Source organism: Egretta garzetta, unplaced genomic scaffold (assembly GCF_000687185.1).
Source record: "Egretta garzetta isolate BGI_Z169 unplaced genomic scaffold, ASM68718v1 scaffold560, whole genome shotgun sequence".
Lineage (NCBI taxonomy): Eukaryota > Metazoa > Chordata > Aves > Pelecaniformes > Ardeidae > Egretta > Egretta garzetta.
In genome coordinates, this window is record NW_009258301.1 from 783,020 (window position 1) to 809,289 (window position 26,270).

The following is a 26,270-nucleotide window of genomic DNA, read 5'->3' on the forward strand; positions in this document are numbered from 1 at the left end:
TCTACTCAGTGATGATTCTCCACTGACAGATGATCTCCTTTGAAGATCTATCAGTCAGCTTGTGTACATTTGAAATCCATGTGACTAGCTACTATCCTAAAGCACTGTTTTTAGTGTGAATTCCATAGAGTACCATACAAGGCGTTCCATAAAAGTCTGTGCTGCTACCTTTATAAAATAAACATATCATTCCTTCAAAAGATTAAAAAAAAGTTTCCTGACAGAGAGATGCATTCTCTGAAAAAAATTCTGACTGGCATTAATTACTCTCCTTCTAAATCCTGTTTAAATCAGTTATTGCTTTATTTTATCTTGGGTTATTATCAAAATTAATCAAGCTACAGTTACACAGGTCATTGCAATTCTCCTTTGTAATGCTGATTCAGCGTTAGCGCTCTCTTAGCTTCTGGAACGCCCTTAGTCTCCACATTTCAGGGCACGTAGCTCATTTAGCCTACGGTTCAGTTTTGGTGCTGTGGGATCAGTTGCCTTACGGGATCTAGAGACTCGACAGAGCAATTACACCTCAGCCTTCCTCTTCTGCAGTTCCCTCGCGGGATGCTGTAGCTCTTTAATAACTTCCAACTACAGACTTTGTGCAAACTTAAAAACTTCATGTTTATATAGCAAGACTGGCAAAATTACCTGTATAGACTTCTTGAATTTGTATGATTTCCTATTAGTTAATCTGAAGAACAGTAGTCATGCAGTAAAAACTAATCTAAAATTCAGCTGCTCCTTTAGGCTGACTGATTTTTTTTTTAAAATAATATTAATCTGAGACTGTCATTTTTAAGTGGCAAATAACCAAATTCTTAACACAGTTAACACTGAATAAGATCAAAAGTTTCTAGTGTCTCTTTCCTCCTGTATGTCTTTAGAAGAGCTACAATTAAAAAAACAAACAAACAAAACCCCACCAAACAACAAACCAGCTGCTAATTTCCACTATTTCCCACTTCTATGCAAGAAAAATCACCTTACTACCAGATTTCGATCTGGTACTAATCGTAGTTCATCAACACATAACAACTAAGGAGGTTCTACCTGCAAAGTGCAATTAAAAGTGTATTTTGGACCTAAAACCTCACACACACAAAGAAACAGTAACTGGTTCCACGGGTCTGAAGGAGAATTCTACTTTCAGAAAATGCATGAAGTACTACCTCAGAACACAAGTAAATATCCACTACTTGAAAACACTGAATTACTACGAACACAGCTTAGACACACGTGCATTGAAGCAAGTCTTACGTACCCGTCATTCTCAAGACTACATAAAGAACAATCAATGTATATAGAACTTCTCTATAATAAATGATCTTTTTATTTCAGTACTTAGATCAGACTCAATAACCAACACATTTTACCGTTTCCCTCAATTTCAAAATGTTTATGAACACGGTAGATGTATCTACCGAAAAATAGGTCCTAAAAAAGTTCTTTGGATATTCAAATTTTATACTCTGAGTAAAGAAGCTAGATAATTAAACCCAATCTGTCCTAACTGGCTACACAGGCCAAGATTGGTCAGACCTTAACATCCAGAATCTATCTAAATCCAGGCACGTTATCAAACACCCAGTTTACAAATGCACTAGGTCCCCGAGTCTCCTAAAGTCACAAAAAACTCACTGCCTAACAACAGCTTTCTGAATCTAAGTATCTTAACAGAAACATAAAATGAAAGACTACATGAAAAGTCCGAAGGAAAGAGATATTAGAATGACTTGTTCTTGTACGAGAAGTGTATTTTTAAAAATGGTTAAAATATTCATTACAGAGCTACAGCCCCAATCCTGGACCTTTATAAAACAGAAAAAAAAAGAAAATGCTGACCTGAAGCTGGAACCAAAGATGAACCTTTCCTTACTTAAACAGTATTTTTCTCTTGATCTCCATGCTACTAGGTCATAAGTAGCAATAGAACATTCATCAGGACACTCATTTGTAATCAAATATTCTGTTTCTCTAAGTACCTGCATGTAGACACAATACAGAAATACTGATAATTACCATTCATTATACTAACATGTCCCCATTTCTTGAACAGCATTGGGTGACATACCTAGTTTGAAATTTTTGTACTTCGCTTTCTCCGAGAATTTTATTTCGAAGACTTTTTAAAGACTGTGATCAAAAATAGCAATGCAGATGAATTCTAGAGCTGTACATTTCACTTCAAGTGCTTCATTTTAACCCATTTGAGTGCAGTCTGATTGACTTATCAAAACAGTGAAAAATAGGTTACAATTCCAGCCAATCATTCTGTACTAAAAGGAGTTATAAAAAACCACCCCCATCCTTCTAATGTAGAGTTCGATATAGAGATGGGAGATAAACAGTATTAGTGTACATTAAGGGGGCTAAGGATTTCCATCTAAAAGCATTAAAGAAACTTTTCTGTCAGGAATTATTTTCAACTTAATTGTCACGCAGTATATACCAAAGCTGAGCAAACCCCTCCGACTTTGTCATTCATCTGCATAGCAAACCTGAAAGCAATAGCACCCCAGCATTTCTTAGCCAAGTCTCCCTACTGGTACTTCGTCGTCTTCCTCCCTTCTGCCAGCCCGCAGTCCTGCTGCTGCTTCGGACCTCTTAGTTAGCACCAGCCCACCTTGGTAGAGCTCCACCTACCAATCCCAACGTGACCATGGCAGGCAGCTTCAGAGTGTAACGTGTGTTCTTCAGAGCACATGAGCACGGACCACACACATCATGAAAATCTTTAGATTAAACCAAACAAGCCAGAAAGAAGCCTAGTGAAACCTCTGGATCAAAAATTTCTTTGAACTCAAGTTGTTTTAAAAGAAGAGCGCTGGAGAGCTAACTTCAGACTGAGTCAGAGAGCTCAGCATTCACTGACACCAGGGTGCATCCTTATCTAAGTGGTTATTATCAATTACCAGTGATAAATTTGAATTTCATTAAATTAACTGATCTACTAAAAAGAAAAAAGAAGTAGAACGGAGTAATCTGCATTCAAGCTTTTGAACCAACACCACTGCCTGTCAGGAAGGTACTGTAGCAAGTGCTGCAAAAAAATCTGGAGAATGCTACTTGACTGAAGAATGAAATGATTTACAAAAATGAAGCAAGTGTGATCCTAAAGCATTAGAAAGCTCATCCAATCAGGGATCAAAAAGAAGTTTAATTCCAAATTAACCAGCTTAAATCTGGCACGTTGGATACCTGCATACTGCTTTCAGATCACCTGCAGATCAATAACAAGTCTGCTGCAGAAAAGATTTCACAAACTGTTTCAAAAACCAAATAAACTTGAGAAAATAAGAGTCAGAAGCAATACATGAACAGAAAAGACCGCATTCAGGAAACGTCATTCAACTTCAGTCGTTTACACGATGAAGCATATTACAACATTTTCAACATGATACCTGAATTTTCTCTTAACCATTTACACTATGCAATTCAAACCGATTCCAACTGCTACTCCTTAAGCAGTTTTAAGATTAACGAGTGAACTTAATGCCAAATGTTTTACGAGTGCCCAAATGTAGAACTGAAGCCTGACAATTCCTAGCCCTTTAGTCATTTGCCATGAGATCTGGATTAAATTCCCTCCTTTTCCTCCTTTGTGCCTTTGTCAAGTCCTATTCATCTCCCCATACTTCACCTTACCTTTAGTAAAAAGGAGATCATTTTTGGGTTCCCCTACTGTTAGTCTATCTTGTCTCTTGGGATCTAATTTTCAAAGGCACGAAGGCCAATCAGGAAAGTATCTTCCACTGAAAGCCCATTAAGTTTAACACCTTTCTTTACCTGCATCTTTGAATATCTCCTTCATATTTCAAGTGCTGTATAATCAGACACAGAATTCGTACTAATCTGAAACTATTATAAAATCATCAATACTAAATTACGCAAGCTATGCATTTGTTTTAAAATTAAATACTCTGGTGGAGGAGACCCAAGATAGCCTTAAAGTGTTAATGCATGATGCAAAAGCAATGATCCAGAGGATGCTCCGGCTAATTAACAAGCTCTAGCCTCAGACCTGGAATGATAATACTGATGAAAACACTGACAAAGATGTAATGAAATTCTAAAAGATCCTTGTTGGGTTTGTGCTCCACAGGAAACAGAGGGGGAAGGAAAAAAATATATCTAGGGAAAAAATCATAAAGATCTGTGTTCATACAGTTAGAAATGTTGATACAGGCAGATATTTTAAGGGTCAATGCAAGTAATCACGGTGGTACAGTTGATATAGTTAGCTCCTCAACTTAAAAGAGGGCTACGCAAGGCAGCACGTTTCACAGAGAGGCGAGCGGCGTCTCTCTACTCTCTTCAGCAAGGAACGCACCTCCTTGTTGCTGCCAGAAAGCACTTACTAACGGTCGCCACCGAGACAGATGGAGTGCAATTCTTCCAGGACAAGATGAGAAAAACAGGGATGCGATGAATTACTCTACCACAGAAGGTTTTCAGGAATTCCAAAGAATTCTAGGACTTGTGTTCATGCTGTCTGAGGTTCTGAGACTACTTCAATATTTCTGTATTTTGCTTGGTAGTCCTTCAGTAAAATTAGAGTAATTGGAAGGTATTTTACTCAGTAACAATGGGATTCAGTTAACTTATCTCAGCAGTTAACTACTAAGGACTATACACTATTCATTGAAGTAAGAAAATACTTTAAAAATAAAAGGCTCTGTCAGAGAGCATTTGGGGAAAAAAAAAAGCCAACTCTGCTGGAAATCTAGACTTCTGTAGTGACAGAATAACCTCAAAATCTCTCTCAGGTTTTATCCCACTTTTACATCAGTGTGACTGCACTAGTCCTCATATCATTCCTCCCAGTGTACATCAGTTTACAGGAAATCAGAATAAGGACCAAAACATTTACACTAAAGCCCAAGGCAGAGTGTGTTCTTTGTGGAGGATAAACACATCGTCCCAAGGAAAGGTCACGTATGAGCCCTCCTCCTTTCACCGAGTGGTACAGCTCTCTTTTTGAAAGGTCATAGGTGGGCTGTAAGGTAACTTATAAAAATATTTTGCCTTGAGCTACAGTGTTACTTACTATAAGCAGCGCTGCGCAAGCGTCTGACAGTAAATCTGCATTGAAGACTGCTGCATAGTGCTTGTGCCTGCTTTGATGGGGAAGTACAGGATGTCAGGAAAGGAATGATCATAGAAGGTATAAAATCTATAAATTATTTATTTAGCACTTTCTTTTAAGAGAGGGATTAAATCCTAGAGCAACAAGCTCAGATGTCAGCAGGCCTACAACCTAACTCGGGAATGCTACAATGAGCAGATGCTGCCAGACCAGAAGCAAGGCTTCTCAGCACAGCAGGCAAAGGTGAATTTTGCTACCCTAATGATTTTATCTTTGTCCTTAGGGTCGCAAAATTCAATTCATGGAGTAAATAAGAAATTCAAATATGAAGTGAGGATGAGCTGTTCAGGCCACACCTCTGATTAAAACAAATAATCCTCACATTAAGGGAGAACAAATAACCTAAAGCCCCAAGAGAAGCACTGGCAAAATGCCATCATCTCCTCAACCATTTGCCTTCTTCACCTGTGCCTTCAGCCTTGTATCTTCTTTTGTCTTCAGGACAAACCTCCTGCATTCCACAGCAACAGCAACAAGTAGGGAAATGCTCTGCCCCACGTTCCCAGGTGCTGTGCAGAGAAATAAACTCACATGGACAAGTACTGCCCTTGTATTCATGTAACTTGACCCTTTCAGATAATAATAATGCTGCTTTCTGTTTCATTTTGTAAGAACCAGATTTTAAGACCATTAAAAAAAAAAAAAAAAAAAAAAGAAATTGAGTGTTCATATGGATACTTCTACATGACACACGCAGAAACAGTAAGGTGTGCTGTTATGTGGTGCCGGACAGCAACACGCACACGTATGGCATCAACACAAAGGTCAAGAACAAACACCACATAGGACAATATACTATTATTTTCTCTGTAGCAAAAAATGTGGTATGGATTTAAGTTGATTACCTAAAAATACAAGCTGCCATATGCACTTGCCAGAACCGTTGAACAGATCAGATCTGTACATAATAATTTGAAATGCCTGATAGAGAAACCTAATTGGGCTGCCCTGCTATGATTTTAAAAATTGCTTGTTTTGATTACCTGCCACTCAGGTTCTCTGTACCACTCTTCCCTCTTCTAAAAGAGATGCTATTACACTTGTTTCCACCATGACAGTTCTTCTTAAGTTAACACATATACCCCCACACATCATCTACCTTATCTGACTTTTGTCTCAACTGTTCATGTGCAGGAGGAAGGACTAATTCGGGGGAAAATATTAGTTTAAAAACAAGCATTTAAGTACCCCATAAGCAGGGTGAAAAGAAAGATTATTAGTATTGCAATTAATTCTAATAAAGTGCAGATGATACTCCTTTTAGTCTTCTCTTGAAGCAAATGGATTTCTTTCATCCCTCTCAAGATAACCAGTGTCATCAGTGTCTATCTCCGATTAGCCGATACCAAAGGCAACCAGTTTTTGATGAGCAGGATCAGATACCTTCAGTAGCTCTATCAACACAAAACGTAAGGCTCTTTTCACGGAGAATACAAGCCATACTTTTTAGTGCTGAAGCAGAAAACTCCGTCGTTCTTACAGGGAAATAAATCAGAAGTCAAGACCCAATTCTCTTCTGTCTTACAACAGTATAAATCAGAAAAAATATACTTAAATCACTAGGGCTACAGCATCGTACAGAAATACAAGTGAAACTAGAGTTCCATCCTCAAACTATTCTCCATTATCAGAACCATGAGATTTAAAAAACCCACAAATGCAAACAGAAAGCCATTTTTCAGAATAAGTGAGATATGCCCCAGAATCGTGAAACTAACTTCTAGGGACTAATATTTTTTAAAAGATCTAAGGAGAATCAAAAGGCAAACTGAGATTTACACAGGAGTGAGAATTAAAAAAAATGTTTTACAAAAGGAATTCTGATAAAGTGAGAAGGCATTTGGCTGAGACGTGCTTGTTTGCAGATTAGTTAAGCTCAGTTTATTAAAATGCCTTTGGTTCCAGGTTCACTTCGGTTTACAAACACAGTCCACATACCCTTTGCTCTAGAGAGGCACTAAATCACTGCATGACCAATCAGGATACCATTTTTAACAGCAACGAAAGCATACAACCAACAAAAGTGAAATACATATTTCTGTTGTTTTTTCCTGACTGGACTCTACTCTGTAGAGTCCTAACGCTATGTATATATTAGCACCATTTTAGCTCATTGCAAAATATTACTTGAAGTGCAACACACCTCAAGCGGTAATCTTGGACAAAACCAGGACTTAACAGAGACTTCACTTGCTTGTCTGGGGCATGTGGACTAATTTCAAACAACAAATTTCATACTAACTTTGAGAAAGATGTATCGAATCTCTGAAGCTGACATGCGGTGTATAAAGTGTACAGTTTACTTTTGCATATAATCATAACTTTTGTTCGATACGTAAAAAAGTTGTTGCAAAAAAAGAATAAAGATCACCAGTGGAAAAAAAGGAAAAAGAAAGATTAATCCTTCATCTGTGATGACTTCAGCAGATGAAAGAAATTTTCCAAATATTACTGTGATAGGAGACGAGCACAGATCACCTGAGGAAGTTGTAGAAACTTGTAGACTGGAGGCTGAAACACATCAGAGACTTATTTTTGCAGTAGGCTGAGGAGTTGGATCAGTGACTGCTTGAAGTCCTTACCAGTTTTGGGTTTGTGTCATCAAAGGTGCTTTACATATTCATTTGTATGTACATTTTACCTGAACACACCTTATGGTTGGAATCTGCAAAATAAAATTCTCATTTCCTTTATAAAAAAAACCAACACAAAACCAATAAACCAAGCAAACTATGTTTTTGTGTTTCATTTACAACAATGATCCATTAATTTACACGGAGAAAAAGATTTTATATAATTTTTTTCCCCTAATTCCCCAGAGTCCCACAGAAGTATCTACTGCAACATAATTGGTTCCAAAGCACCCTCGATTCTGAACATTCAGTTCCATTTTAGCTGTGCAGGCAAGTGTTTTACAAGCTTACTTGAAGATATTTTGTAAATAAGATTTATGACACTTTGGTGGTGTTTGGAGTTAATTAAATATTTTGAGTGACAACTGCAAATAACTACCGCTACTATTTTAAATAAGAATCTATTCATTACACAAAGCTTGATAAGCAGACCAGATGCAGCAAACTAAATGCAAACACTAAAATACACCATACAAGACAAGCTTTTTTAAAAATAACAAATCTAAGATTATGATGGTTTTTAATTAGCATGAAAGACAGAAATTTAAAAACGTGATACTACTATGGAGTTCATGTACACTAGCTACCACGTCAGCCTATTCTAGATACCATTATACTCTCTTTTGTTCTTAAGTTATTACTTGGTGGACTACAGCTTTAGCATTTCACCATTAAAATGACCTTAAACTAATTTTCCTCTCATTCTAGTGCCAACTTGGAAGAATAAAACAACTTTAAATATTCTTGTATTAATTTTTATATGTTTCCCAGTAGCCTACATGACTACTTTTCTACTGAATTTCAACCTCCTTAAGTTTTTGACAAAAGTATGAAATAAAAATGTGCTAAACTTACAGGATTTTAAAAATTATGCTTGACATCCATTTCATGGCAGAAACTTCAAAAACTATTTGAGTATTACTGAGATTTCAGAACAGATATGTATTAAATATCAGTGGTAGAAAACGTGGATAAACTAAGGATAACTTTTCCACAATTGTTTAGAAATATTTTGGGGCTCCAGATTGCATCATCCAGAATTAGTAGGTGATCTTGAAAATTATCCAGAATGTAGGAAATCCCTTCCTTGACCATCACAGACACTGGTAAGATACAAAACAGCAGTAAGACCAAGTAAATCTCTACCCACACAAACCCATGAGTTGCTTATTAATCTTAATAAAAAATATTGTTTTGCTTTTGCATTCAGACAGAGAATGCAACAGTTGCCTAGGAGAGCTCAAAAGCTTATGGGGAAAAAAAAATCAATAGCAATAAATTAGAATCTGATCTGCAGCTTTTTAAAATCTTTACAACTAAAATTCAATCTGATCATTCTCACTTTAGAGAAAAGATGGCCATGTTAAAACGGACAGGAAGCCAGCTTTCAACCTGATTTTTTTTATCTTGTTTGTTCTTAGAGATTCCCTTCTTCTAATGCTGCATTTCCTAGGTAGAACTTTCAGCCTTCTTCAGGTAATTATACAATAAGACATCTTATTGAGAAGAGGGAGACGTGACACAAAGTTAGCACCACGCCTAAATGTTAGAAGGCTCTTCTTGAAAGAGAACCTAAGCATTAAAGTCTTAAAAGAGATGGCTACAAAACAGGTTTTGAAATCACCTTCAAGGCTCTGTCAAGAGACAAGGGTTTGAACTGTATGACCTTCTACATGCCAAAAGAAAGGCTTCTGCAGAAGCTTCAGGAAAACTATTTCCTGCATTTTTTCTTTTCCTGATATCGCAGATTATCAGCCGTAAAATTTTTCCGGTACATTTAGCAAAGTCACATTCTGTGTGCACCTAAAGACGGGAGTAGTAACACTGTGGGAATTATGCTTCTTTGGCTCATTAAATGAAAATGCATTTCAGCTACATTACGGATGAAAACCTCATGAATAATTTAGAAAATACAGAGATTTTTGGCTTGAAATTACTTTTGAAATTTCTTGGTAATTCAAATTTCCAATTTAGGAAGTGTCCTGATAACCTGTTTTGGCCCTGCTTAGTAGTTTTTCACACTGGACAAGACAGCACAACCAGAATACCCTAGTGGTAAAGTGAACAGATGAATAGGGCATGAAAAATGAAGGAACCCCTAGAATAGTTCAAGTTGATGCTTGTGATTATTCAAGCTATGACAGCTTTAAATGGATATGGAATGTTTTTCCCCACTTCTTCCACAATTTTCAATTACTATATACCATTCTCTTTTTATTTTGCATACATAGTTTAACCGTCACAAACTTTTGGATCTGAAGAACTCATAGAAGGCTTTTTCTAAGTCCTTAGTAGGCCTTAGAAGGCTTCTTACTAAGTTCAATCAAGATGTCTAAACTTAAACTTTATGAATTTTTTTTTCTGTTGGATGACTGACACTGGGTTGGGTGTTTGGGGTTTCGTTCTGGCTGCTTTTTCATCTCAAATCTGGGTATTTATTATATAGTTATGCCTACAGAATAGACACAGAAATTCAATGAATAGCCTTAAAAGAATAATTTTGAAATGTAATTGCACCAACACTGAAATTAAAGGGACACTTTGGGTAACAAATGCACAAAGTTAAGATGTCAACACCCCTGGGTAACAGAAGACAAGCATGTAACTAAAATATAAACAATCATCATAATTTTAAGGTGATTTCTGTAGGGATTGGTGACCGGAAGATCTCGCGATGTACGGAAAGGATAGGGACTGACCCCCCCGTGATAGAGCTTATGATGTAACTGCAAAGGCGGGAACGAAATAGTTTGCATATAAAAGCAATGAAAGAGAGTTAATAAAGGCCATTTGTGATATCCTCATATTGGTGTCTGTGTCTCAGTGGCCCGGGGGCGGTGGATGTGTGGCTCTCGTGCCGTCTCACCTCGAACGGGAGTTGTTGCCGCAGACAGGTAAAGAAAGCCGTCTGCAACAGATTTCTAAACCATTCAAATTATGACGTTGTTACCATGGCTATTTTGAATGTAATTCCATCTAATGTGTAAGTGAACGATCAAGAACTAAATGACCAGCTTATTATGAGTTCAGAAGTCAGGGCCACTAAACACATGCACTGCCACTAGATTTGCTGACAGATCCTGAGGGAGTTGCAGGTGAATCGGAACGCTCAAACACACATAGTCCTCTGCGCACGCGTGACAAGGGCCCACGTTGGAAGAGAACATCCAACCTCAAAACCTGTCAGCAGGAGCAGGAATTCCACGCCGTTTACTACGCCCATTTCACAGCAGGGCTCAGGTCGATGCTCTCATGTCACTTACTGGCTTAGTATTATACAGATATATTTTTACTCTTCTTGGGAGAAATAGCTTAACAAAAAAAAAAAAAAACCAACCCAACCTTCCCAGGTTTCTACAAACCTATTGTTCCTCCCATTCCTCTGAGTTCTCAATATGTGACCTGGTTAGGACCATATTAAACAGCATACAATTTTACAACAGAAAATACTGGTAAATCATTTAAAGCCACAACACTTCATAAAATGAACACCTTCATGCTTAAGAATAATCACAGCTAGAAGACAGTGAGATAGACTGAGTAATGGTGTGTCAAAAAGCACTTTGAAGCTTCCCATTCTCAGTATATGAGGTTAGCACACTTAGAAAGGCCATAGCTTACTAACAAAAAAAAAAAATACTTTCAGCCAGGTTGAATATCTATCACATTACTTAACATATTTCACCTTTTTTATTATGTGACAAATAAATGGTCTGCTTTTCATTATTCAGATGCATTTTTCCCCCACTGATCTGCAAGCTAGAAAGTGTGTTGTGCTGCACAAAATGTTCATTATTTGTCTGTCACATGTGGCTGTAGTCGTTATCAGCCAAATGACATAACATTTCATTTTATACTGATGTCTTGTAGATTCCGATTTAAAGATGCCTTCTTTTTTTTTTCTGGTTATTTTACCATACACTGCATTTTTGCACACGCATTTCTTTTCCATGTGCTGTTATAGTTTATAGCTATTAAGTCAATTCCATTCAACAACAAGTAGAAAAAAAAAAAACAGCAAGAGAAACTTTTCATTAATTTGTGGTTATGTAGAAAATTTAAAATATCCAGAGCTGTCAATCTATCACCTTCCATAAGAACTAGAAGTTTACTTTTAAACTCTCTACATGAAAGGCTTTCTATCACTATGAAAATGTCTTTCTATTATCACAGAAAAGTCAGTTCTGAAGGGAAATAACTGGGAGCAATAAGATGAAATTAAATGAAGGAATCTTTAGGCAGAACTGAAGTAAACTTTTCTAATGCTGTAGTCTGGATAAAGTCTCTGGGAGGAAGAAACAATTCCATTACATAGTACAGCTTATTACATTAGATAGTTTTAATTAGATTGGACAACAGAAGCCTCGAACCAAAATCTATTCTACAGCAAGTAAGGAATTACTGGAATCTCCCATACTCCAGGCACTACATTTAAAGATAATAAAATGTCCATATTTCTTCAATTTTATCTACCATGGCTATCAAAATTCACATTTACATTTCAAAACAAAAAAAAAAAAAAACCCTGCTGAAATTATACATCATTTATGCTTTTAGCAGAAGAACTTAATACCTTCATTTTGTAAAGATAGGGAAGGACATGGAAGCAGAAAGCTCAATTCATTAGAAACAAAGGACTTTTGGCAGATCCCCAATAAGATCACAGCATAAAACCCAGTTCCCTTGCATTCTTCCTTGTATATCCACAACATCAAAATGTATGACTAGGTTTAAATGATTGCCCACTGGCTGTATCAGTACTTACCTATTAAAATTGTTTAATTTGGAGGAAGAGTGAAAAAGTATGCAACAGTGGACAAAGCAACATTTTATCAAAATAAAAGTGTTGTTAACAGATGCAAAGTGCCTGCTGCAACTCCAAACCCAATCCACCATTAAATGAAATTTTGCTTTTCACACTAGAGAAGCAGCAAATTAGTGAATTTAACAAAGCTGGCAATGAGGTATTGTCCATATTAACAGCATCCTTTTAACATCGTTACGAATTCCCGAGAGAGGAGTTCACAGCATAAACTTCTGATTCTCCAGAGATTTTTTTGATTTTCAACACAAATATAAAAAGTAACACCAGCAATCTATTCTAACACTAAAAGCAGTAATAGGTAAAGACTGAAAATTCACGGGGAAGCTGTAATCTTCTGTTATATGCCATACAACAAGCAATTCAAATAATATTTTAATGTGTTTTTCTCCTTTACAACCTACTGATAGATGAAGCTGGGAGATCCATTATGAAGTGCTGAAGGTAAAACAAAATAAATGAGAAAACAGAGAAGTTGGAAGAAAAGAACCAATGCTGACATTAATGTAAGATTTAAAAAAAAAAAAATCAAGAAAGAAAAATAGTAACAAGCATATATACAGACATTTCTCTTTGGTTCTACTTAAAAGAGAAAAAATAGTTTTCTGTCAATACCACCACCTTTAAATATAAATATGTTTTATGCCATTTACTCCATTAATAGCAACAAATATTGATAAATAGCATGGAATGATACTTGGTACAGTCATTTTTAATTTCTGATATAGAAAGTGCTAAACTATTCTTCGACAGCTTTAAATGGCTCTTTTCCTTAGGAGAAAGGAGCAGTAAGGGTTCTTGGGTTCAACATTAACAGCAGACCTGGAGTCTGATCAGCAGTTAAAAGAAAACAAAATCAGTTAAAAGAAAACAAAAATTAATTTATGTTTCATAATAACTTTTTTACTCCTGAAATGTTAATGACAGAAAAAATTCATTAATGGCCTTATTTGCAGAGAATGAATGCCAGCATCAAACAAACCCAATTTACCAATGACATTCTGCCAACAAATGGTGATTCACTAACTGAGCAAGCGAATGAACAATCATTTTCCTTACAAAATAATAGTAGGCAAAAATATAACTTGGCAGTATTTCCCTCTTGTTAATGTGGACACTAATTGGCATAGTTATATAAAAAAGGTTTGAATTAAATATGTCAAGGTCTCAGAATTGTTTGAATTCCTCTTTGCTTAATTAATCCAAATATTTAAATTAGCTTCTTCATGTAATTTGGTGTTTCAACCAGAATCCCGCTGAATCCCACTGATAGGCACATAAAATTATTGTTTGCAGACTGCTTATGTAGCTCCCTTTTGAAACCTGAAACTAAAATAAAGATGTAATCCCTTCACATAAAGCATCTTTAAGAAGTCATGGTCTCTGTTAATTAGGCAAGCACTTACCCTGTTCTCTGACCACCAGATCTCACGTAGTAGACAACTCATTGTGTTTGTGATTTTTCTCTTTATTGGTAAGTCTAGAATATTCACACAAACTACATTTCAGCTAAAACTTCTTCCTTACTTTTCCTACAGTTTCCAGAAATTAAGGGGAAAAAAAAGTGTTTTGGAAGTTGCAGTGATTAGCAAATGTCCAAAATTTTATTTTAGAAAAGCCACATGTTTACAGCACAGAAAGTGAACACGCTGTATGCATTTGCCTATCTTAGCCTGCCATTTCTCCACAGTTCTCTTGAACCTATGGTGCTTGTAGCACTCATGGAGGGCTCTGCATTTAGTGTGATTTTTACTCCAGTTGTCTTTCACAGCACAAACTACAGTTTTTCATTGTTTTCCCTAGAATCCTAACACTTAACCTTTGTGGGCATTGGTAACACAGTATTAATTGTCCCTAGGAAAACATTCTTCCTCTGTTTCACTGAGATGGAGTGCCCACAATTTTAGCACAAGAGCGAGCATTGAACAAACCCCAACTCTGTCCTTAGCGTAAATGCTGAGCAGATCTTAGTCTCCCACTCCTCTAAACAGTGTTGCAACACTGTTTAGGCATAGGAAAACATAATGCAAGCTGGTCCCTTTTGTTGTGAACTCTAAAAATGGAAGTATGAGTTTTACCACTGAATCCAAAGGTACAGTGAGGTATCCTCCATGTATGCATAAATTATGGAAGTTTCTATCTAACCGAACAAGACTGGCTATTTTCTCCTTTCGATTTAAAATGGGTTGATATTATTAATTCTAAATTCCCGTTTTACCTTCTTTTCTGTTCTAACAAATCTAATTTCAGAGTATTACTCTTCCAAATTAAAATGATCCTTCTCTCTCACTGGACTCTTTAAGCCCTTCTTTGCAACCTGCATCTGTTACCAAGATTCTCATGTGAATGGACTAAATTTCTTCAAGATGAGACGAGCTCCAAGAAGACACATCTTAACCCCATTTGCACTATCATAATTTTGAGATAATTTGTAATTACATTGTTTTCTTGGCAAGTGTTGGAAGTAATATCAATATTCTTTATAAGTAGATGAGTCTTCCAGAGAAAATCTTCTAGACACGTGGCAAATTGTAAGTAACTGTGGGGAAAAAATGAAGATCTCTGCTGGGCTGTGCCATCACTGCCAATATCCTTGACATGAATTCAGAAATCTCTAGCCAACATTTGGAAGCAGTAATTCCTACAAGTATTTTTAACATCACAAACTCTATGACAGTTGCATGAATTACAAATAATATTACCCTACCAAAAAAAAAAAAAAGTCTACAGACTACCTTGCATGCATTTTGTCCTTTTCTTTTTAAATGGGGCTTCAAGGTGAACATGCAGAATGGATACAATCTCAATATTAAAGCCTTAGCCATTAAAGAATCAGAGGTGAGAAAAAAATTAAGTTCTAGTCATGTTTTACTGACTGTTAACTAATTAACTGGCACAAGGCAGGACTGCTAAGAGAGGCTGTGTCCATACTAGTGGATAGGATACAAATGCTATTCCAACAATTACAAAATATTACAACATCACACCCAAATGCACAGAAATAAAGTGGAAGTGAAAAAGAGATTTCCTTTGCTTTCTCTCCAAAATAGAGAGCATGACTGTAGCACTTTTACTAATACGATGCTTATTAGAATAAAAGAATCAAATCTTAATATAAGTGATAAAGAGATAATAAAGCGTCTGCTGCACAGCTCCAGGCATTTACACTTTTCAGATCACTCCCATGGATCGTATTATGAAGTCAAAGAAACAAAATGATAACCAAATAGCTCAAGGACCTAATGTAATAAATTTATTCCTTTAAATGGCAAATACCTGTTTTCGTGAAGATAAGACTGCAAACACCAATAGGCTAGCAAAAGGCTAGCAACCTATCAGAATAGTATATTTTGCAAATACAGTAGCTAAAACTCGTAATAAAATTTTGACATGTCCATAATACCTGTAGACTCGCATATGTAACATTATAAATTATTTTCCACAAATAAAAGCCTTTTTTTTTCCCTGAAAAGAAATTATTTTGCATTGCATTTTTCACAATACTTTCACAGAATAAACAGATCCTTTCCATGAGGAAATTGCCACCTAATCACTGGGCAGAAGTGGTTAAAACATTGCTAAGAAGCAATTTGGCTGATACAATTTTACTAACTTAGTTGGACAACAATTGCCAAGCAAGATCAGACTTAAACTCCACTTAATTCAAGGTGCTACTCTGAGCAGTGTTTACTATCATATGCTTCAGAGGCAAGTCAAAGAAACATCAGAATAACCTAATGAGTATTAGCTTGGCAAATTTATGGAAAAAAAACACCTAAAAAGCATACTTTATGAAAGTCAAATTGAAGTCCATTTTATGTATGCCACTTGAAACTGGTTTGATCATTTAGTATGTACCTTATACTATTTTCAATTCATTTTAAATATTAATAAATTCAGCAACCTCAGAAACAGCAATAAGGTCATTAGATTAAAGCCTACATGCACTTACACCAGGATAAGCACAGAATATTCTGACTGCAGACTAGTTACAAAGGCATAGCTGAGCACTGAACCTCACATACTTCAGACAGCATTTATTATAGCAAGGGTAATACTCTTCCTGTGTGTCACGTTACATCTGGTGAATATACAGGTTTCAATGCAAATAGAGGAACGGTCTGGAAATACCAGATTAGGAAGGGAAAAAAATGTGCTGTGTGCTAAAGAATAAAAAAATATGCTACTTTAAAGCTGCCAAAAGGTGAAAAAGCTGTAGAGCATGCGACTATGGTGAGACTTGGTACGATGAGCTGTTGAAATAACTTATCCTTTCCAAACTCTTAATGCACCTTGTAATTTAACAAAATTGAACCTCCTTGCTTAGTAAAAACAGTTCATGTGTATTTGTGAGGTTAAAATGCTTAAGCAAAACAACCAACCAGCATCAAGGGGGTTAATCACGTAATCTCATAAACCACAGGTGAAAGAAAATATTTTATTTCAAACCTCTGCTGCCAGTTGCTGAAGAGAAGGGGATGCAACAGGGTGTAAAGTTGAGTTGCCTCTGACCGGATTGTGGAGGCTAACATAAGCCACAACATTTCTTTGAAGAACTCTTTTGAGATCCTGCAACACAAACAGAGCATCGGTTATTACAATGCATCCATTGTAATTAAAACTTATTTTGTTCTTTCAGTTCCTTCTAGGGAAAAACTGGACCCCACGTTTTTGTCCTCTGTGATTCCCTAAGTATTACTTAACTACCACTTCTTACATTGTTAAGAACTTCAAAGGATATCTGAGTGCTATTTCTCTGTATAGAAGTTATAATTCCATTTCACACATCATCTCAACAAAATGCAAGCAGGCCTGGGAGGAACTAAAAATGACTACACTTACAAGGCCAAAAATGAAAACATTACATACTGTGAAACAACGTGAAGGCCTTTTAAACTTACGCCTGACAGAAGACAAACTTCAAAAGCAATCATTATCAACAGTTAAATGTACTTAAATTTTTACAGACCAAATTCAGATTTCAATTGCACAACTTTCCCAGTGTTTTAATTTTACTACTTTTTAGACTATAAAAACAGTATGCACAAACTGTTTCAATTATTACCTCTTTTTAAAAAAAGATCCCATTTGCCTTCTCAGTAATGAGTTACTCTTTGCATGAAGTGGCTCTTTACATTGAACAGAAGGAGTGTAACGCAATTACATCTGATGTAAAGCTGACTTGAAGTGGAACTAAACACATTTTTCTTCCAGTCTGGATCTTTTCAATTTGATTTTTTCACTCTTTCTTGTTTTTGAAGAATAATCACATTGGAAGCATGAATCTTCAATGAGAGCTAGCAGCTTCTCACACACAGTAAAAAGCAATTAACTCTTCATTTTATCAACTGTTTTAATTCAGCAGCCATGAACTTCTCTGCTAGCTATTCCTTTAATTTATCAACTGAACTCCACTGTACTCATACGCGGTCAACAACACTCCCGATGAGGTATTTTCTTTGAATAAGCTGATTCCTATTCTGTTGAAAGTAAGAGCCCACAGAATTGTCTGTGTCAGACTGTATCTAACTCCTTAGCACAGAGATGTGAAAAATGAGTCAGCACTAGCCATGGAGACACAGAAATGTGTATGTAATTCATGTCAACCACAGTACGCTTCTCTTCATTCAATGTACTCTTGATTCAGTTCTCCCCACACTAAGCCTATCAACTAAAAACCAGTAACTGTTGAACCCCCAAGGAGGAGAAAACGCCCTCTAAGCTATTCCTGGGCCTAGGTCTTTTCTGAGGTTCCCCCCCCTTCCCCAAACTCTGGCAACGCCCTCTTTTACAGTCCTCTGCTGAATTAGGGAGGGGAATCAGCTCACAAAGGTGCTGTATATGCAACCTTCATAGCTATGGAAACAACTCGCCATCTCATTACCACACATGCTCTGTTCCCCAGGAACTGCCTCCATCAATGTTTTCACCGTGTTTGCTGTACATGAATGTACACAGACAGAAGTACCAGACCAGCTCATGAACCATAATTTCTACGTGGTAATTTCATATTGTTTTCATGCTTCCAACATAAGTAATCATTACTGCAATGAGTCCTTCCAAAATTGTTTTACCTCTGCCCATTCATATGAACCGATGTTCCCAAAGGATGTTCCTCCCCAGGAACAGAAAACAATGGTCCGGTCAGGTCTCCAGCCTCTCTTAACCTTCAACATCAAGGCTTGTATAAATGCTGTGATGATAGCAGTGCTACTGGCCCATTCTTGTCCACCGTAAGTATTCAAACCGTTGTGATGACTACCGATGATGACGTATCTGTCTGAAATGTGAAAAATAAAAGACAGACAAGAGAATCTTATTTCTTCTGGATACCAGCAGTAAAAGATTTAAAAACACTAAAAGGTGAACTGTATCAGTACTCTGTAATGTCATTAATACAACACAATGCTGTCAACAAAAATTTATATGATCATGTGCAAGACAATCATACAATATAAATACATAAAACTGTGAATACTACTTAAAAATAAACTAGTAAATAAATATATGTATATAGTTTCCTACTTTAATCCCTGTGCCCTTACCTTCATTGTTTGCTTATTACTCTCCCTTCTTATATATCTGATAGATACCATTTTTACAGCCCGGACTTCGTCATACAGAAAAATCTAATAAAGTTCCATGCTCACATTAGAGTGTTATGAAAAACCACAAATGAATAAGCAGGAAACTCTATCTTCAATACATAATAGTGTCCACAAAGGAAAACAAAAAGTGTGGTAGTACAATGAGAAACACAGAGAAAATACACAAAGTATTAGTACTCCCTCACCTGGAAGACTGTGTTCAGTGCTCCCCACCCTATCTCAAAAAAGACATTGCAGAAACAGGAGTTGAGAAGCTGGTAACCAGAACGGTTATCTATCAGGACTTAGACTTCCATGTAAGGAGACATTGAAAAGCCCTGGACTGCAGGTTTAGAGAGGAGACATGACAGAGGAATAGAGATAATGAATGATACAGAAACGGTAAGTCAGACCTAGCAGCTTTGATGATACTGGAAGAAAGTATTTTATAAAATAAAAAGCAAGAAGCTTCAACCTGAAATAAAGAACATGCCTATGGTCATCCAGGAAAAACCCACGATTTTTTTCAGAGAAATTAAATTAAATCCTCATCTCTTAAGGCATAATATATAATGTAAACATGGACTTATAAGTGTAAAGAACCTTATTTTATTCCAAAAGAAAGATGTGGTATGAAACAATATGAACAACTAGCGTGACTGACACGCGTCAAGAAGTCTAAGCAGAGTTATGCTGAACGACTTAATAAACTATTAGACCTTCAGCGTGAGATCAATTCACAACCGAAGCCTCCTTGAAGGATTGCTTATGAATTGTGTTCTGATGTTTAGTAAAGTCTCTTTCTGGTCCAGATCTAGACTTACAAAAGTGTTCTTTCTGTATTTCAGGATACAGTAGAGAACAGAAGAACAGTTATCAAGTGATGCCAGATCCACAACACTCTCTGGGTGTCATTTGGGTTCCAAAAAGTGCAAAAAGTTTTGGTTTCCTGACAGCACAGGGGATTCATTCTTTGCTGTCGCCAGTACACTGGAATGTAGCAACACACAGGTGGTAAAGTGCCCACGTTTTATACTGCTTATAAAGTTAAACATCTACTCAGTATTTTTTGCAGTGGCAGCTGCCTAGAAACAATTTTAACTGAACACCAACATACTTTGATTATAAAAAAACTTTCTTATCAAACTGGACCTTTATCAGTTTTGTTCAACAACATACATGGCAATGTAGATTTATAAGGAATCAAAAATGCTTTATAAACAGGGGATCTGTTATGTAGCTATAACACAACATTTTCAATCAACTGCTTGGGGGGTGTGTAGGTATATAAATGAAAATTTCTTTCTAAAAGCAGATATGCAAAATGTAAATTTAAGTGTACATAATAATTTCCTGTAACAAAATGCAATCTAAATCACATAGTTTTGCACTTGAGTGTTGCACTACGAGACGTTTAATTATAGGTTGCACTGACAGTGAAAAATCATAGTATCTTCAACTCACCCAATGTTAGGAATTGGGATTGGAAATGAATGGCCTTACAGACTACTAGGTCGTTAGAGGAAGTGCCACCAACACAGTGTGATCACACAGGATCAGTGCTTGCCCCGCAGTATAACCTCTGTTCAGTCTGTGAACAGCATATGCGAAGGGGAGTGGAAAGAAACCTTCTGTAAAATAGTATAGGACCTTTTGATGGTGAAGAAAGCTACAAGCAGCAACTTACTGTAGGAGATGCCAGCTGAATGAACAGGGGTAAAACGTAACAGCTGGTGCCTCCTTTGAAATTCTTCATCTTTGCACATCTCTCCCTCTTGAATAGAGGCAGTACCCTGAAGCAAATGACTATAGGAAAAGCATAGGAGAAAGGATGGTCATGCTTACAGCGGCAGCAGCCGTCCTTTCTCATAATCATTTGCTGAAGCATGTAGAGAAAGAGGTCACATGGTAAGAAAAAAGAGAAAGAAAGGACTAGAGATTGAGAAAAAAAATATCCATCAGATACTTTCGAAAGTGATAGGATGGGATAGTGTTCAGGGCAGTGATGGGTCGGACAACAGGGATTTATCATTAAAAACGAGTGACTTTATACTGCCTTCAGGTTTTAAAAGGCTACCAACTACCATACTTCCTCTGCTCCTAAATATTTTAATCTTTCAGTTGGATTTCAGATGCTCATTGTTAGTCCTCAGATCAAAAGTCAGATAAGATCACCGTTACATAGATGTGTTTGTCTACGTGTGTGTTAGGAAGCCTAATATAAGAAAAAAAAAAAATCCACTCTGGTAATGCTCTGGTCTTTCGTTAGGCACTAAAGATAAATTTGGCTTGCTTTCTGCATTTCTGGGAACATAAAGTGAGTATTTCAGGTGTATGAAACTAGCAAAACCCCGTCAAAATGACAGAGAATCAATGCCATGAAAACATCAAGTATTCAAATCAGTTGAGTGCCATGGCTATTGTATCAACCAGGAAGAGTAGAGAAACAAATGAAGCTTTAACACTAATTGTGTACAAAACATTATCCCTGGTGCATTACATGCTCGTGCCTACGTTAGCAGCCAGTTGCTACGGCTCTTGTTCAGCAAGACATTTACAGGACAAACTGTTAGCATCTGGGTAGTGCTATTACTTCACTTGATTATATACCCTTAAATTCTTAAAGATAAGCATATACAGACACACCTTTCAAAGTAGCTTCTTATTAAGAATGTGATAATAAGACGAAAGATTCAGGTATAAAGATAAAGAATTTATTAAACAGAAACTGATGCATGCTTGTTATTATTTGTCTTTCTGTCTGCTGAATTGTGACAGAAGCATGTCTAAACATGGTAGTTTCTACCTTTCAAATTCCATGACAGCTTTTGCAAAACATTAGCAATAGTAGACTAGTAACTTCAAATTCTTGAAGGAAATTTAAATCCTTCACTGAAATTAAATTTACTGTGCTAATTGCTTTCTATGTTGTTTTTTTTAAAAAAAATATTCCGGTGAAAAGTACAGCATTCAACACACACAAAACTGAGTCATTATTTCACTAGCAGGAATAAACTTAAATCTTCTCCACCTCCTTCATTCCATCACTTAAAATATAAAATGACTGGCCCACCTCCTAAGGGACTGTAGATAAACTTGCAACCTTTCCTCTGAACCTAATAAAAGAGTATTAATCAAGGTATATGTGATAATGCTTTGATGATGATGCCATCTGTACATTAGGAATTGGACTGGGTCTACAATACTTTGCACCACCTAAGCAGCCAGCAACAGTGTTAATTCATATTGTAGAAACCCTTTAACTTTTAGGCAAATTCACCTGCAGACAGAATAAACTTAAAATTATCTCAATTCCTATGATACCCTGATTATCGTATTATCTACACACAGTGCCAAAGTAGGAAGGGGGTTTGTGGTTTATGCCACAGTTGTGCTTAGAATCTTATTGTTTAATTCTTAGACGTACAGAACAGTAATTATTATTCATAGACTTGGATAACTAGCTTAAGGCATGATTGTAACACAAAATAAGGCTGCAGCAAGTGCAACTAAGAATTTAGTCACAGATTTTTAGTACACTATAAGCACGTTTGATATTAGATTCTTCACTAAGCCAGAGATCACGCTTCCCCACACCTTGGTTTCAGTGAGACACTTGAATTACATAGGGATGTTCTGGACTTGAAGCACAGAGTTTTATTTACCTCAAAATTCTGCTAACGTTAGGAAAAAAATCAACGCCTTTTCTAAAGTTGTACAGACAGCTTGCATATTGAATCAAATCATGCAATACAGTACACCCTAAAATTAATACCACCAACATAGTTACTCGGTACACAATACTAATACTCTCAATGCCCTACATGTAATTCCTGTGCGTTGTGTAAAAATACACTTACTGTAACTATAATCCCCTCCTGAGCTCGTTTCCTGTTTAACCCTCATGCTCTGTTTTCTCATAAATCAAATCACAAAATGACTACAGCAAAGGCGTTCTCCTTCCTCTGTATATTAGTGCATTATCTGGCAAAATAGAATCCTGATCCCAGCTATGACTCCCAGCCATCATGCAACAAATAATCGATACAACTGATAAAGGGCAACTTACCAGGAAATACAGTTCCTTTTAAATATCCAATAATGTTAGAAATTGTCTTGTAAGTTGTTACAGACTGAATATTCAGAGTGACTATTTTTTTGCCTGTTAAAAAATAAAAATAATAAAAAAAGAGAAAATGTTAAACTTGTTTATCCAGCCAAGAAATCTAAAGGACAGATATAAATTCATCTCCCCCTTGCCTCCCCCCCCAAAAAAAGTAAAAACAAAGAAAAAAAGAGATATTGAAGAGGAACCAGAGATTAAAACACAAAACATTACATTGTTTTCTTAGTCCCATTTAGGCAGTGGGGTTCAAAGCTGGAATTTCAAAAGAGATCTCCACTCCTTGAGTTAAAAGATCATTCAATTCACCCAATAAACGCTGGCAGAATTAAACAGGAAAAAGAAAAATTAGAAAGAGCAGGCTTTACATAATTTGTGATAAGGAAATTTGTCTTAATCTTCATAGGTTTTTCTCACCTAATCCTTCACCCAGGTCAAGCTTTCAAAAGCATTCACAGAATCATTCCTGGTTTACGTTATACTATTCTTCTGGAGAAAACCCCTTACGCTAAATGAGATGGGAAAAGTTAGACCTCTGCATTACTGATCGCTTTGCCAGCACCGCCTTTGGGGGTACACTTGTGAACTTATGCTGGCAGACAATGGCTTTTGTTGGCTTAGCTGGTATTAGCTGAGGAAATGGTGTAAGGCAGAAAAATTCCCAAACCTGCCAATATATAAGGGACCTGCCAGTACTGCTACGGCAGCTGAGGCTGTAGCACAAGATAAAGCCAGAGAAAAGTAAATGTCTGAGTTAGAATAGCTTAAAAACACCGAACTGTCCTTTGCTGAGCATCCCTCCGTCCCTCAGGTGGGACACACTCACCATACTAACTCCTGCAGTTTGTGGCAATGGAAACAAAACAACTAACTACAGGGAGCTGTTGATACTTTTAAAATATTTGGATTGCATTATAATCGACTGTATTAACATTCATCTCATCCGAAAGGTCGTAACTTCTATCTGAGAAAAGTGAAAACGTCTTAAACTGCTCTAATGTAAATGGTAGCAAGCGCCTGGCGAGAGCCGCCGGGTCACCCCAGACCTGCGGGGAGGTTCCCGTACACCCAGGGTACCGCACCACCCCCTCGGCAGCCCTGCGTTTGAAGGCATCTTTGAGCCAGAATTCCTTCCGTGTCCACAACCCAGCTGTCACAGACCCACATTAAAATATTCCACAGATCATTTTGCTCTCTCTCTCTCCCAGGCTGTTGTCCTCCCACAGATGTATTTCTAACAGTTCGTTTCCTGGCTTTGTTTCCCAAAAGGTGTAGAATACGCAAGCAGGGAGTTTACCGCAATACGTAAAATAAAAACAATACATCTCTACGATTCTGTTCTCCAGGGTTCATTTGCTGCTACTTCATCTGGTAGATGTACTTTAAAATTCTCTTAAAATAAAATCCAATATATTTTCCTTCATTCATCTTCATTGATATTTGAAGAAAAGCAAACCGACTGCTAGGATCTTTCTTAGTTTTTGAAAAATTGTACTAGTAATATTCATGCTACTTTTTCCTTAGACAAAACCTCCTCTGTTATCAATGTGTCCTTTATGGGACAACTCTGGTTTTGCTAGCATGCAACAATAAAGAAAATGCAAGTCAAGCACAGTTAATTAAAAACAAACCACACCACACTATTTTGCCGTGATCAATCACAGCGACTTCATGCATATGTTGGGGTTCAAGTCATAACTATGCCCTTCTGACATAAGTTACTGTAAGGTTTATTAACACCATGAGATGATGAATTGTGTTTCTTCTATAGATCTACAGATATTATTCTAGATTTTTTTAAAAAAAATCATTAAAGAAAAACATTAATCCAAAGGGTTCCCAGCACCATACTGTCACCTATGTTCTTTTTTTGGTCTTTTAAAACAATGTGAAAACAGCTGATGGCATCCAAGTTGATTAAGCAGTTTAATTTTCATCTACACTATGAAGTTACTTCTTGCTGCTGTTTCTCACCTACAACCACTCTAGAGCCAATTTACTCCCCTTAAAAAAGACTTTCAAGCCCAAACTGATTTCCTTTCCTTTTCTAACCCCACAACACTTTAGATACACGTTTCTATAGGCCCCATTTCAGACAAAAAGAAGATAAAGCCTTTTGAAGACAATGGACTTAACTGCTTTTCCTTAATCAACATCAGCTACCCAGTCTTCAACTGACAAGAAAGAAATAGAAAATTAACTTCTGGCAATACACGTATTCTGGAATCAGATACTCAAGTTAATAGTCATGTAACACAGTAGTCAGCTTAAAGTGACTTGGGCTTAAAGGCTTAGTACACCAGATGAAAAGGCTGAAAGTGCTCTTTGGAGTACACAGCAGAAGTGAAATCTAATCCCCTTTAAACAGTTCTGACAACAAACCTCTCTTCCTAATGCTGTACTTTAAAGATCTTGACAACTTTTTTCTGTATTCTCTGGAAAACTATGAGGAGACTTTAGCTTAACATTATGTGGGATACGCTTTTGAGTTTATGTAAGCCACAAGCTACTTCTGAAATAGAAGAAAACTATTTCTTGTCAATATTTCTTATTTATTTCTTGACTTCAAACCTGTAAATTGTCTCATACCAAGTGACAACCTTCTCCTCTTGTAATTACATCGTTATCTTTAGAAATGCATGGTTGCTTCCCACTCATTTGATTGACAGCTTTAGAACTTCAGATGAGCAAAACCTACTACTTGTAGCCTGAAAAATGAGTTATGTTTTAATTCTTTTTTTGCTTTTAACCTTATCCCAAGCTCATTCCAACATAGAGGCGAATAAGTTTGAGCCCAGTTTTCAAACATGCTGCTTAAATTCTTGAATCCTGATCATACTAAACACATATAATCAGGCAGTTTTCTGAGCATTCCTTTGATTATTGGATTTTTAAAAGCATCATTAGGAATTCAGGTTTGAAAATTGGACTCATTTGACAGGATTTTTGCTACAAAAATTTC

The 26,270-nt window shown here is 36.6% G+C and overlaps 1 protein-coding gene across 1 annotated transcript in view; it reads right to left on the bottom strand.

Moving 5' to 3' along the window:
• Window positions 1-26,270, bottom strand: part of NAALADL2 (N-acetylated alpha-linked acidic dipeptidase like 2) — a 291,258-nt gene that overhangs the window by 101,748 nt on the left and 163,240 nt on the right. Inside the window, exons 6-8 of the mRNA XM_009638747.1 lie at window positions 23,255-23,347; window positions 18,673-18,878; window positions 17,048-17,167 (exon numbers count right to left, since the gene is read on the bottom strand). Of these exons, the coding sequence (XP_009637042.1) occupies window positions 17,048-17,167; window positions 18,673-18,878; window positions 23,255-23,347 (419 nt within the window). The remainder of the gene's footprint in view (window positions 1-17,047; window positions 17,168-18,672; window positions 18,879-23,254; window positions 23,348-26,270) is intronic.